The sequence below is a fragment of the Perissodus microlepis genome, chromosome 20 (assembly GCF_051167445.1).
Source record: "Perissodus microlepis isolate ML-2025 ecotype Zambia chromosome 20, ASM5116744v1, whole genome shotgun sequence".
Lineage (NCBI taxonomy): Eukaryota > Metazoa > Chordata > Actinopteri > Cichliformes > Cichlidae > Perissodus > Perissodus microlepis.
In genome coordinates, this window is record NC_140480.1 from 6,575,161 (window position 1) to 6,588,764 (window position 13,604).

Below are 13,604 nucleotides of genomic sequence, written 5' to 3' on the forward strand. Positions count from 1 at the left end.
TCTGTTTCTGTAAAAGAAAGGATATTCTTAACCAATGTGCAGCTTTTTCTTAGTCATTTCATTGTGTGTTTGTTGAAAAGTATATTAGCACAATAAAAACAAAGCCCTATACCATTTACTTTAGTCCTACTGATAACCTAAGACCTAAGTCTAAATGTCTTGGTAAACACAGAGGCCAGGACCACTACAAAATGACTACTCAGAGTAAAGACTGGCTCACAAATGTGTATACCCACACTAGATTGCACCGAAACTGCTGGAGGTGCTTGATAATTGATCTGGATTACTGTTAGTACTGTAATTATGTAGCCTAATGGTTCTAGTATGTGTATAATTTGTCACTGTTTGGTGCATCAGATCAAACATCATATTTCCAATGTTGGGCACAAACAAACACTCTCATACTCTTGAACAGGAAATTCATGTTCAAGCCTTGTTTGTTTATCTGCCAGAGAAATCTCAGCAGCAAGTTACTTGGCGTAGCTGTGGCCTTCTCGGGCATCATCATAATCATCGTGTGTAGGACTCGACCTTGGTATAAACCCATGAAACCCTTAAAAAAGCCCTTACATGTCTTAAGCATTTTCAAGGGGATGCCTCACTAAGATACACAGCACATATGAAAGCCAATATACAGACTTGTAAAATACAGTTTTTCAAGCAAAAACTTGCTCAAAATGTCTCTGTGTTTTCCTCATTTTCTCCTGTCTTGCACTTTGTTGAATATCTGTCCACATGTAGTCCCCTTGTTTGAGCAAGCCTATTCTTTACATACATATACTGGATTTAAAGTAATGAAATGAAAAGCTACCAAACCCATGCTGTTTATGCTGAAATATGCTTATGTTGTAAATATTTAGCCTGACCCTGATAAACTATATGCAATTTACTCGCCAGTTGTCAGTCATCACATGACAATATCTCAGTGGTTGCTGTCCAGAAAAGCCTTGATGTGATGAGAGATCTCCCTGTCTGTGTTTCTGTGCCCTTTTCTACCTACTAAAAGGAATTCCTGGTTTGAATTAGGGATTCATCTTGGCACTCGACGGAGGGACAGACAGTGTGGTCTGATATACGTAAATATACAAATTCAGTTTGTAAGGGGAAATGAAGATCTGAAACATGTGACACTGCTGAGCTGAATAGCAATATCAGATTTACGCCATGCATCGATGTAAACATTGAAATATGCACTCGATGTGTTTGCACTTTGCTCAGCTAAAATGAAAAGTATCTGTGGCATGACCTTTGATTGAATTTATATGCCCCAAGGTCAAGACTCTAAATCTTACCCCATAACCTTGTGCTTGCTAAGAGGCAATATGTGTCACAGAAAGAATGGGAGATCATAAGAAATAAAGCAATATGATTTTTCTTCCTGCTGCCACGTGTCGATAAACTGCAACCTTTATCAAAATGAATAGGGAAGACGCAATATATCATTATCTGAAAGGCATGTCACAGCAGCTGCTGATGCTGTGTAGGCAATCCTCTTAGGCCAAAAGGTAGGGTTATTTATTGGGTCTGAACCTTGCGGCTGTCACACCATCTGCTAGCAGAAGATCTATTGGCACGCCTTTATTCACTTATGATTATTACTGATCATCTGCCCAAATGACCTATCAATAAAGTGGAAGCCTAGCAGATAATTTATCTGTATGGTTCTGTCGATATAAAGTTCAGAATCAAAGGCCTTAAAAGGATAAGGGGTCTTGGACATCAGATGATGAATGGTCAAACAAGGCGCCCATGAAAATATGGCCCTTTTAATAAATTTACAAAATCCAGCTCTCTTTCCTCCTCCCTCCACCTCCCTTTGCATTCCTTTTGCCCTCTTTTTCATGAAGTGAGCTTCTTTCCCAATTTCTGTTTGCTAAGTGCAAACCTCAATTTGAAACATCACTTTCCTACAAAGAAATGACTTCAAACTCTGCAATTGTATGAACGCAAATATTTGATCTGCTCAATCGTACTGAGTGTGGCATCTCGACTGCATGTCTAAGCAAGATCTGCGAATCACACAAGACACTGGAATGATGAGTCAAGCCTGTCCGGGGTCGGTGTAAACCTCTGCCAGTATATTTTCACTATGCCATTTTCTTCATAAATCATACAAAGACTCTCAGGACACACGGGGTCAACGCTTGTTCTGTAAATATCAGCCGCTTGTATTTGACAAGTAGCCGTGACTTTCCAGAGTCACACAATAGTTCTGAGTGTTTGCCTTCCAAATCTAACCTTTGTGCACTAATCTCTATCTCACCAACAGTTCTCAGTTCCGTCACAGGCCGCACCCTGACCCATCTGGGTGTAGGATTGGGTAACAGAGAGCTTTAACGCCATGCAATAAGTGTCTGATCTCCCTGATCCTTTTTTAGTTTTTACTTTTTTTCGTTTTTACTGATAAAGTGTGTAGTTTTCTCACATTAAGTTTAACAGAAAGTGTAAGTAACACTAGGTAATCAGTGGTTAAGCGCATAATAATCTTCTATAGCGGCTAGAAAACGAAAGAACGGAGAAAGAGAGTGAAACTTTCCTATCAGCAGTGCCCCTGATGTTTGCCTTGGCCAAAGCACCTTAAGTCTTCCACTTATTAAAGGCATCATATTGTATCTGATGGACGCCCAGTTTCCTGGTATTTAGCAGTGTGAATTTCAGCCCTGTTTCCTCTTCTCCTTCCTTGGTCTTCAAACTTACCTACTTAATCTTTGTATGAAACCTCATTGTTGAGGTATGTTTTTAAGAAGTCATAGCCCTGGTCTTGTTTTAGGTCAACTGTCAAAGCCACTATCTCTGGGAAGTCCTGAAATAGCCACATTTTACCCCCTTTTAAAGAGCACGCCAGAGAAAGGACTTGGAACAACAAGCAGGCATTATCTGACTTGATGCTAAAAAGCAGACTCAGTCAGACAAGCATCCTTACTTAAGCAGTCTCTGGCAGGAAAGTGTAAAAGGTTCATTATCAGGGATTCCAAATGATAGCAAGAGACCACAGACAAAAAAACCCCAAAAGGAGACTTTTTATCACTTCTTCTTTTGTTTTTTCTTTTCTTTTCTTTTTTGGGGCAGTTGTGACATTTTATTGATTGTAGCGCTGCGAGCAAATGTGCAACTGTGTGGGAGTCAGAAGAGTTAGATACATTTGTAGAGATTGTGTTTGACATGATGGTTAGTTCTGATTTTAAAGGCTCCAACAACTTTTTTGTTCTTTTCTTTTTTCTTTCTTTTTTTTTTTTAATTTCTTGCTCAATGACAAAAATATGTTTTCTCAACAGCATATTATTCAACTCAACCCACAGTGAAAGACCGCTTCCTCTCCATCTATACGTCAAAAAGATCAATAACATAACCAGGGAATTGCCACCACAATGAAACTCTGTCAATGTGCCAAGAAGCTCCAAAAGATCCCAATAAATGCGTAGCAAAACTTTCAATTTGTGGATTTCTTGGTGTGGCACTTGCAGCCAATGGGTTGTCAGTCAGGGCCCTGGTTCAAAAAACCCTGAGGTTTGTTTGCTGCTGGTTCTTTTTGGAAACTTGTGGCTTTGTGACATCCTCGGCCCTCCATTGGGCTGTGTTACTGTATTGCCTCATATTATCCAGGGTTGAGGAGAATTGTTTTTGGCAACAGAATGCTAACATTTTCCTACGATGCAAACCTCCAAGTGAGGCCCTCTTCTTCTGCTCACTCCAATGGATGAGCAAGCTTTGTGAGGTCCTTCTCTACCATGAGAACCATGGGTACTTTTCTGATATCATACCAGTGAATTTTGTGACTATGAGAATAGTGTATGTTTCATTCTTTAAAAGACTGACTGTACATGCAAAGCATACATATGTGCCTTTATGGGCTCTATAAAGAGACCCTGTTTGGGGTTGTTGTGCTGTTTTTTTAATAGAATGATTTTACTCTGTCATGTGTTTTAGACTGTGACAGAGCTTGTAAAAACAATAAAGCGGTCCACTCACTGAGGGTCATGTTTTCTTTTGTCCACTTGGTCGTCATGTTCTGTCAATACGAATGGTGCTAAGGTGGCGTTGAAAAACTCCTGACTCTGTCCAATAACAAAAGTTATGCTATGAAAAACTAATAATGGAGGGGTTTTCCCTCACAGCCAGGTCGAAAGCACACGCCACAGACACATAGTGTCACATGTACAAACACACACAGTTACGCATATTCCTAATGAGGGTCTGGACAGCTCTCGGTGGAAGGATTCTGCAGGTGGCTGCACTTTCATCAAGCCACGACTGGATTTGTTTATGTTTGAGGTCATATGGGCCAGAGAGAGACATTTGTGTGCCCAGACACACATTTTACACACTCTGTCTAATTACCCTCACTTCAGTGTTTTCTCTTTTCCATAAGACATATTGACATGTCAGCATTCAGCAGGCTAGATACAGAACAAATGGACAATTTTACCTCTCCCTGTGTGTAGTGGAAAATCTATCCCTCAACATAGGCCGGTCTGTATTTCGACCTGTCTCTTCAACCAAGAGTAAAGTCACTTTGAGGCAACGGTGACACGTGCAATAAATCATAGGTCTGCCAGTCAGTGGCCAATCACATTTTCCTTCCCTAATTAATAGCTTATTTATTTGTTTGGCAGAGTCCTGCTGCAAGGGTACAATATTCGTTGCGTGTGTTTGTCTGGTAAGTGTGTGAGGGTATTATGTGAGTCAGTGTGTACACACAACTTGCCAATGTTGAAAGAGCATCTCCACCTGTCTTTGTGAACTTTAGATCACAGAGTACCCTGTTAACCACTAATCTTTATATTTAACTTCCCCCAAAAAATGGGTCGCTTCACAATAGACAATCTACATTACAAATGCATAGAAATAAAATGCAAGGAAGCTTTATAATTAGTCGGCCATATTTCTGACAATGAGCTCAGTGTTTCTGGACTCAGAAGGGAGGTTTGGACGAAGGAGTGCCCACACAGTCCCGACCCCCAACCTAAAGCTGAAAGGCATTAAGGCATCAGTAAAACCACTCATGTCTGCTTGCATGTCTTCTAGAGTTTTAGGTTACTCTTGCACAATTTGATACACACACACACACTTGGCATGTAGCTGAGCAGAGCAGAGGGAAAGTCCTATAGCTGTTGAACGCCTGGTAGCATTTTAGATGACCCAGCCAAGCTGTTGGTTTTGTAAACTGTTGCAGCTGGTTTGGTGTATTACAAGAAATGGGACAGTACACTCCAAACTGCAGCCTCTCTCTCTTACACACTTTCTCTAGTTTACTGTCACTCTATTCCAATTTTTAAAGTTCACGAGCACTGTTTTTTTACCTCCCAGGCAGACGTAGAAATCGGATATCTTTCTTTCTAATAAATAGTCATGTTGAAATCATGTTAAAAAACCGACGAGGCCTACTTTTGTTCCACAAAATTTTAAAAAATTGTCTGTTTATTTTATGCCGGTTTGTGACCACTTGTTCCTTTAAATCATGACATTGGCATCTGTGGCTGCTTTTTTCATCAAGAATAAACTTTGTCGTGGTTTCTTTTTTTCATCCATATGCCCCTGTAATTTACTAAACCGAAATAACGAACATAAAATTTGATATACAGGAAATGCTTTATAATAAAATAAAATTTAAAAAACGCACAAAATTGGAGGATCAGCAAAGTTTGTTCATTTTTCACAAACTTATGCTAGCATGCCTGTAACATAAGTTACCAAATCAGCAGGGACACTTATATTTTCATCTAGCAGCACAGTTTCTATGTGCACATTTTTAAAACAAGGGAGCTACAGTTACAAGTGAAAATTCTTCAGTTTGATAGCATGTTTACTGTTGCTTTGTTTGGCGTGGATTTCACAGGAACAGGATGCGTCTGTAAAGGTTTAGATGATGTGTACAGTAAGTAGGTTGAAAACACTTTTGTAAGTGTCTGTGGTGTAATTACTACCATTTGGTGAAGCTTAGAAGCACATCCCTAGACAGCTTAATGTAGAAAACCATCGATTAAGGTACATCCGTGTGCATATGGGCCATCTGGTTCACTGTTTGGCAAGAGGGAGGGAGGGAAGAAGAAGAAAGAGTCAACTTTTCTGCTCTACTATGTACTGAAGTTCCTTTTTTTTCAATCTTAACTAAAGAATAAACAGTTGGAGAAACTCACAAGCTCTTTTTTTTCCTGAGGCTCAAGCAAGTGGGCATAACCTAAATCTCATGCACATAATTCATAATAACTTCCTGTGAATTACAGCGTTGTATTGAAAGGTGCATAAAAGACATCGCTGTGAGCCAGAATTTGAAGAATAGCTCCACAGTCTACATGGAGATTCCACAGCAGATAAATATCTCTTTTCCCATCACGGTGGGCCGCATTGGTTAAGGAAATACAAACTTTAATATGTCAGCGCTAATATAAGGGCAGCCAGTCTTGTCACAACGCCCAAACAACATGCATACTGTTAAAGGGCAGATGGGGAGGATAGTGAGCAGGAAAAGGAAGGTTCAGATATGGTTTAAGTCTGCACTTGGGGAAGTTTTATAGGCCTAATTTGACCTAAACTCAGTAAAGTACTATGCTGATCCTCAACTCCACCCCAAACTGCTCTGAAAACAGTCTGCATTTCTTCTGTGATCCTCATTTACCGTCAATGGGCTTCAGAGAGGGAGAGAAAAAGACAGGCAAACTTAGAGAGACTCTGGGTTACCATTCTATATGAAATGCCCTCTCACTGCAGCAGAGTAGCCCGATCTCTTCATCATTCCCCCACTTCCTTCATTTCCTCTAGCAGACACTGGGAGCATTCTACCACCCATCTGCCCCCAGTAAATATTGCTTGAAGGCTTAATTATACACACACACACTGACACACACACACACACACACACACACACACACACACACACACACACACACACACACACACACACACATTCTCAGTGAAATTTCCTGCAATGCTGAAGCGGAGAATTAACGTCAAATGCGGGGTATTCATTCATCAGAATGTGTGCAGTGTTATGTTTGCTTCTGTGTGTGTTTTTGTGACCTCTTAGTCCATTATTATATCCCTCTGGTCACATTTGTAGCCCAGAGGGTGTGTGTGTGTGATGAACTGCGAACACCCCGTGCTTTTGTCATCAAGCACCGACGGTCAAACCTTATTTGAAGTGCTGGAATTTATGTTTTCTTTTAATGCTTTGACAAATGTATTTGACTCTCAATCAAAATCAAAACTTGTCTGGCACACTGAAAAGATTTGTATATTATATATGTTTTTGTGTTCGCTTTGCAGATGATGAATGACCATGAGGATGACTCCCCTGATAGCTGCATCAAAAAGGTAGGATAGTTATAAATCGTTATACTGCTGTGCAACCCGGATCACTCCCTGAATAACTATTCTGCTGGCTTTTACCAATTAATCAAAACTATCAGATTTCTTGGGAGGATGAAGTAATAAACTGGCATTTTGGAGCAGTCACAGAAAAGTGGGTCTTCTATTCCACATTTGACTGTGTTTGTGGGATCTAAAAAAAAATCACTGGCCTCTGTGTGAGGTCATGTGAGCTTATATTTTATTACAAGAACCTCCACTTGCAATTTTTTTAAAGCTCTGTGATGAGCTCTGTGAAATGTGTTCATCCTGTTGCCCATCAGTAATGTCCATCTATGTGGTGCACTGCAACTGCATTCATTGGCTAGCGTTTAAGTGACTAAAGCCTTTATTATCACTGAAGACTGAACAACAGTGATCTGCATTCTAAGAAACCCTCTCTTCACTCAGATAAAAAAGACTGACGCGCACACACACAGACACACACACAAACACACTATGACCGATACGTCTCATTGACCAGTCAGTGACCACTTTATGAGGTGATAAATTTATTGAAGAGGCTGGGCAGTTTGATTTTATGACCAGTGTCACTAGGTCAACAAAGAACAGCAAGAGAGTTCATGTCCATCTAATGGTCCATGAAAGAACAATGGCTTCTGGAGAGGGCACGCTCTTTCTGAGAAATACTAGAGCCATTGCAGGCATAGCCAACTCAAGTCAGTGACCGAGTAGTCGGAATCAGTTGTTGAAAAACCAACAGCAGTATAAGTTATATTGTTTAGCAATATATATTTACAGTATCCCACCAAAACAAGCAAAACCCACTGAGAGCTGAATTTTTTTTGCCTTTAGATTGCTTGAACTTGTGTTAAAGTAGCTCTCAGATCTTTAAGATGGCATTGCTGCAACATTTATTATATTTTTACCTTTGTGTTATCTTACATGACAAAATGGTCAAATATGAGTAGGCTGCTTTTTTAATATAAAAAATCTGACTATCTTTGAATAAGTAATTGTGGAAAAGCACTGAACATCTGCATGGCAAAATTTACTTCAAGTCTTTTTAGTGCAGTTTATAATTATGGCTCTTAGAAAAGAAATATGAAATAAGTGTACTCATTTGCATTTCAGGTCAAGGGTCCTGTTGCTGTGGCATCTATAAACAGGCAGGCATGTAAATCACTGACTGCTTGGTTGATTTGAAATCCTACATTAGTCAATGAGCTTATTTTAAGAGTTGACCGCAAGTGGTTTGGGCTGTTCCGTCTTCCCCACATGTTCGTACAATGTGGAAAAACCTACTTGGTTTTATAAACTACCAACCACCTTCCACATAAGAGTGACCCATGCACTCCAGTCAGCATTCAGCAGGCACACACACACTCACACGTTGTCCTCATGCTTAGGCGTTTGCATACATGCAGTGATAGGAGCATAGAGTTGTAATGTGTATACACTGAGGCTCACACAGATGACAGAACACAGGCTTACAACATGCCTACCTATGGTTAATAAAAAAAAGCCCAACAGACACACGCACAAAAACACACTGGCCACATCTCATTATGCAGTGTGTGAGTTGCGGTGGGCCCTCATCGGGCGGTGGCAGACCACATGCCTGTTATGAATATGAATGAAATTATGCATGAGCCATTCCTTATGACATGACTCATTCATCTGCATGCAGTCACACACAAACAGAGGGCACGCACGCATGCACGCACACACAAACACCGGCTTCTTCTGCCTCTACTGTGTCATTACCATTGCTATGCTTGATTAAGGCAGAATTTTAATTTAGTCGTAACTTGTGAATAAACTAGTTCATTGCAGAGAAATGTGTTTGCATAACTGTGGGTTATTAGTTCTCATTTGTTACACTGCGCCACATTCCAGCGAACAGAGTTGCAGTTATGTATATCTATCTATCTATCTATCTATCTATCTATCTATCTATCTATCTATCTATCTATCTATCTATCTATCTATCTATCTATCTATCTATCTATATTTTATATATATTATATTTTATAGATAGTAATGCATATCTACATCCTGCCACTGTGTGCATTATTGCGTTACAGTTAACGATTTCAGATTATTTTGTATGGGCAGGTTACCAGCCTCTGCACAAAATGGGCAGAACGTGTATGACTTAAAGAATAAGATGAGAATATGGCTCACTTTTGGTTCTTTGGATCGTGTAATTTTATGGTAATTTTGCATAGTAATATATGACTTTCTTTTTTGTAGAAAACTATGCAGCAAATAAAAATTAGATTAACAAAATAAATGAAATTTCAAGAAAAATAAAAGCACAAATAGATCAGAAAAGAAAAAATCTAAATCAGCACACGCTCTCTCACATTGCAAGAGATTTAATAGTAACCCTACTGTAATCTTATATAGAAATATAAATTATGTTCGTCCTTTCCTTGTACTAACATTCCAGTTAATTTCATATTAATGTGTCAGTCTCAAAGATGAGTAAAGGCTAGAGGGAGGCACCATTAGAGCCAGGGATAAGGCAGGGGATAAAATAGAAGCAAAGATAATACTGCAGCTTCTTTCTTCCACTTACTAAAAGCTGCCCAGCGCTGACCTTGTAGCTGTGTGTGTGTGTGTGTGTGTGTGTGTGTGTGTGTGTGTGTGTGTGTGTGTGTGTGTGTGTGTGTGTGTGTGTGTCTGTGAGTGTTGATGTTTGTATGTATGAAGTTTTTTACTGGCTTCCATGCATGCATCTTTACACCACACACACACGGCAAATAAAAAGGTCTGTTATCTGAATCCCTCCTTTGCTTACTCTCTCCATCTTCTTCCATTCATTTTATCCATCTCTTTTTCTCGACACATAGGATGGTGTTGTTGTAGCTATAGATTGCTATCAGGGGCTATTGGTGATAGGATCGGGGATTGTTTGGTTTGGTCTGGTCTGGCTATACAAAACAGGACTATCTCTCTGTTTAGCTGTCTAGGCCCTGCTTATGTATATTCCCTTTCACACACACTCATACACTTAAGTGTATGTGTGTGTGTGTGTGTGTGTGTGTGGACATTAATAGGGTATTGGAGGACTTGTGTTTCTTTTTGGATTTCTTGGATTTAAGGGTGGTAGCTAGATACGGAGCAGGGGGAAAGACCACAGTCTGTGCAGTGTGTGCGTGTTCGTCTGTCTGTGGGTCTCTGTGTGTGTTAATCCTCATCTTCAGAAGAGCGCTGCTGTCCACACCGACGTGTGTAAACACTCCAGCAGATCAGATGGCAGATAATGACTTCCAGATAGACACCCTCCATTCAACCAGCAGAGAAAATCAATGAGCACTGATTGCTTTTTTCCCAAGACGATCATCTCCCCCGAAGGGCTACTATCTATCTCTCTCTCTTTCTATCTCTCTTTCTCTCTCAATTTCTCTGTCTCTCTCGCCAAGCCCCATTCATTCACCTCTCAATACCACTGAGATTGAATCAATTCACACTGCTTTTCACAGGGGATTTTCTGTGAAACGATACAGAGAAATATCTGTTTAAGACAATCTCTTAAATCTGTTACTCTCCTTGTCGCTCTTCCTCTCTTTTTTGTCTGACAATAGGTGGGCATAGTCACCTAATGTATCAATATTGCACTGATGCATTCCTCATAGTGAAACATGTCTTCATTCTGTGCTCGGCAGGGACCCTCATATATACTTTTATTCACACTTAAACACCAGACTTTATTTAATCTGCAGGGTAAATGCAGTTTGCAAATTGGAATATGACATGGGTTGACATGAACTTTGACCTAGTAGGTTTTTCCCATTCCATGTTGAAAGCCTAGGGAGCCAAATGGGGATCAGCTGCAGCTCTGAGTCTATGGGTGTGTGTGCACACACACTGAGTATCTTTTTTTTCTTCTCCATATCAAGCTGGGGAATTGAGTCTCTAAATACACAAGCTAAATGACCCTAAATGTATGAGGGCTATTATGTGGACAGAGGGAGGCTCATGGGTCACAGAAGTGATCCAGCGCTTCGGGCCATGGTTTACCCTCGTCCAACAGCCTCACACTCCCCCATGCCTCCGCCTGCTTAAATAGGCTCATGATTGATTGATAATTATGATAATTTGTTTGAAATGATTATCTGGATATTATAATCACTGCCACCCCAGTGTGCCACGGGGGCAAGTCATTTTTCATAATACTGAACGTCACAAATACCCCCTGGTTTCAGGGGAAGGCTCTGTGCATGTGTGCTTCAAACACAAACACACGCATCAGCACAAAGCGTAGTGCAGGTCTAAAGTTGGATATTACAAAACATCTCTGTTACACTCAGAGGATGTGAGGTGTGCATACACTAATGGAGAGTTGAAATGAATAACTGCATGTCTTTTTTGGGATAATTCAGTAATTTTAAGTAAATCACATGTCATCAATTCATAAATATGAATTTGTGTTGCTTTTCTGTGAAATGTTGTAATTTTTTGTGGGCTGAGAGAAAAACTTCTATATAGATAGATAGATAGTCACTCACTTATGCTTGAACTTCGTAATTATCAAAAAATATATAAACCTTTCCAGGATCAGGAAGTTCCCAAACATCTTCTTGTCATTCTCAGGCAGTGTGCAAACACAGCACAGCTCCAATCATCCCGTCTTCCTTGTCATCTAAAGGAAAGAAAAGGGAGGAGTGTGTAAGCATGCGTGTGTGTGTGTTAGGTGTTCAGGGGGCTGCAGGAATAATATTTGTGGTTTTTGCTTCGCCCCGAGATGACTTAATGATGATATGGGTCTCTTTCTTCTGCTGGGCAGGGTTACGTTTTAATGGGGCCTGAGTGACATGTTTTCACTTGGCTCTGTGCCCCCCACCCCCCACCCACCAGCACCACCACCACCACATCACCACTGTCATCCCCTTCCCCCCTTTAAAATATACACCACGAAATGCTGCACTGTGTCTGGTCCAATGAGAGGAAGAAAGTGTTCTGAAACCAGGAGATAATCAACTCTGAGCTTGTAGATAGTTTGTGTAGAGGTTATGGAAAGATGAGACAGAAAGACAGACAGGCAGATAAGCAGAGAAATCATGTATGTGAGCAAATGCTGCAGGAAGATCTTCTAGCTCATAACCTTTGCCTCCTGATATTGTACTGTGTATAAAAGTAAAAGGTTGATAAGTACATTATCTGTCTATCAAATGCCCAAAATGCACACTCAGCTCAGTCTCTACAAACGGAGCTGTTTAATGATGGTTTATCAGTTACGTAGCAATAATGCTGCAGGAGCAGTTTAAGAGGCTTCGGGTGAAGCTAAAAACGTCTTAGTCCCAGAGATAGAATTTTTTCTTTAAATTATTTATTTATTTATTCTTTTTTTTTGGGGGGGGGGGGGTTACTAAATATGTCTGCAGTCACTGGTGACAGTAGAAGATTCATTTATTCATTTTTCCAGACTTTGTTAGCCAATAGTGTTGATTTGTGGAGGGTCACATGCTCCAGACAAAGTCAGGGTTGTTGGAAAAGAGGTGGGGAGTAGGAGGAGAGGTGAAGACAGAAAGAAATGGTCTTTCTCTTTCTCTGCCTGTCTTGTCTGTGGGAACTGTCCCAACTATGGTTACTGCAGAATGCTGTCATTATGCCTTGTGAGGAGCATTCACTCAGAGGCTGCTGCTGTGTGTTACTGTACTCGTGTGTGTGTGTGTGTGTGTGTGTGTGTGTGTGTATTTGCTCTCTCGAGTGCCACTTTTAACTCCCATTGGCACTTTTAACTTGTGTGTGTGTGTGCGTGCGTGTGTGTGTGCGTGTGTGTGTGTGTGTGTGTGCAGCGTGTGTGGGCCTTGACTGACGCATCTCTGTTGTTATCGTCAATCAAAAACCAACGTCACATCGGAGTGAAGCGCTGGGAGAGGAATTCAAGTGGGAACGAACGAAAGAAAGAGTGGAACAGATAGAGAGAGACAGAGCGAGGGGGCGGAGGAGAAGCACGAGGTGATCGGAGGCACTTTCACATCAGCTGGCTCTCTGACCTCTGTCTTTCTCTCTCTCTATCCCTCACTTTATTTTCTTCTGCCTTTCACTCTCCATCCTTCACTCATTCCCTCTCGCAGTCTTTGTCTCGTCGTAATCTCTCTCCCAGTGGCCATTCCCACCACATTCTCTAGGGTCACCCAACAAAAGAAGGAGGGTGATACTCTGACAGTTGCGGGGGCTGTCAGATGAGTTTCCTCACACATATTGACCTCACACATTCAATTTTACTATGCTTGCGGGGACACTCGTATTCCCTGACTGCAATCTTCTCAACACAAGTCTAAAAG

At 40.8% G+C, this 13,604-nt stretch overlaps 1 protein-coding gene across 1 annotated transcript in view; it reads left to right on the forward strand.

The window, feature by feature from the left end:
* The window catches only part of prdm16 (PR domain containing 16), a 174,818-nt gene that overhangs the window by 87,367 nt on the left and 73,847 nt on the right, over positions 1–13,604 (forward strand). Inside the window, 1 exon segment of the mRNA XM_084916124.1 lies at positions 7,264–7,311. Within this exon segment, the coding sequence (XP_084772250.1) occupies positions 7,264–7,311 (48 nt within the window).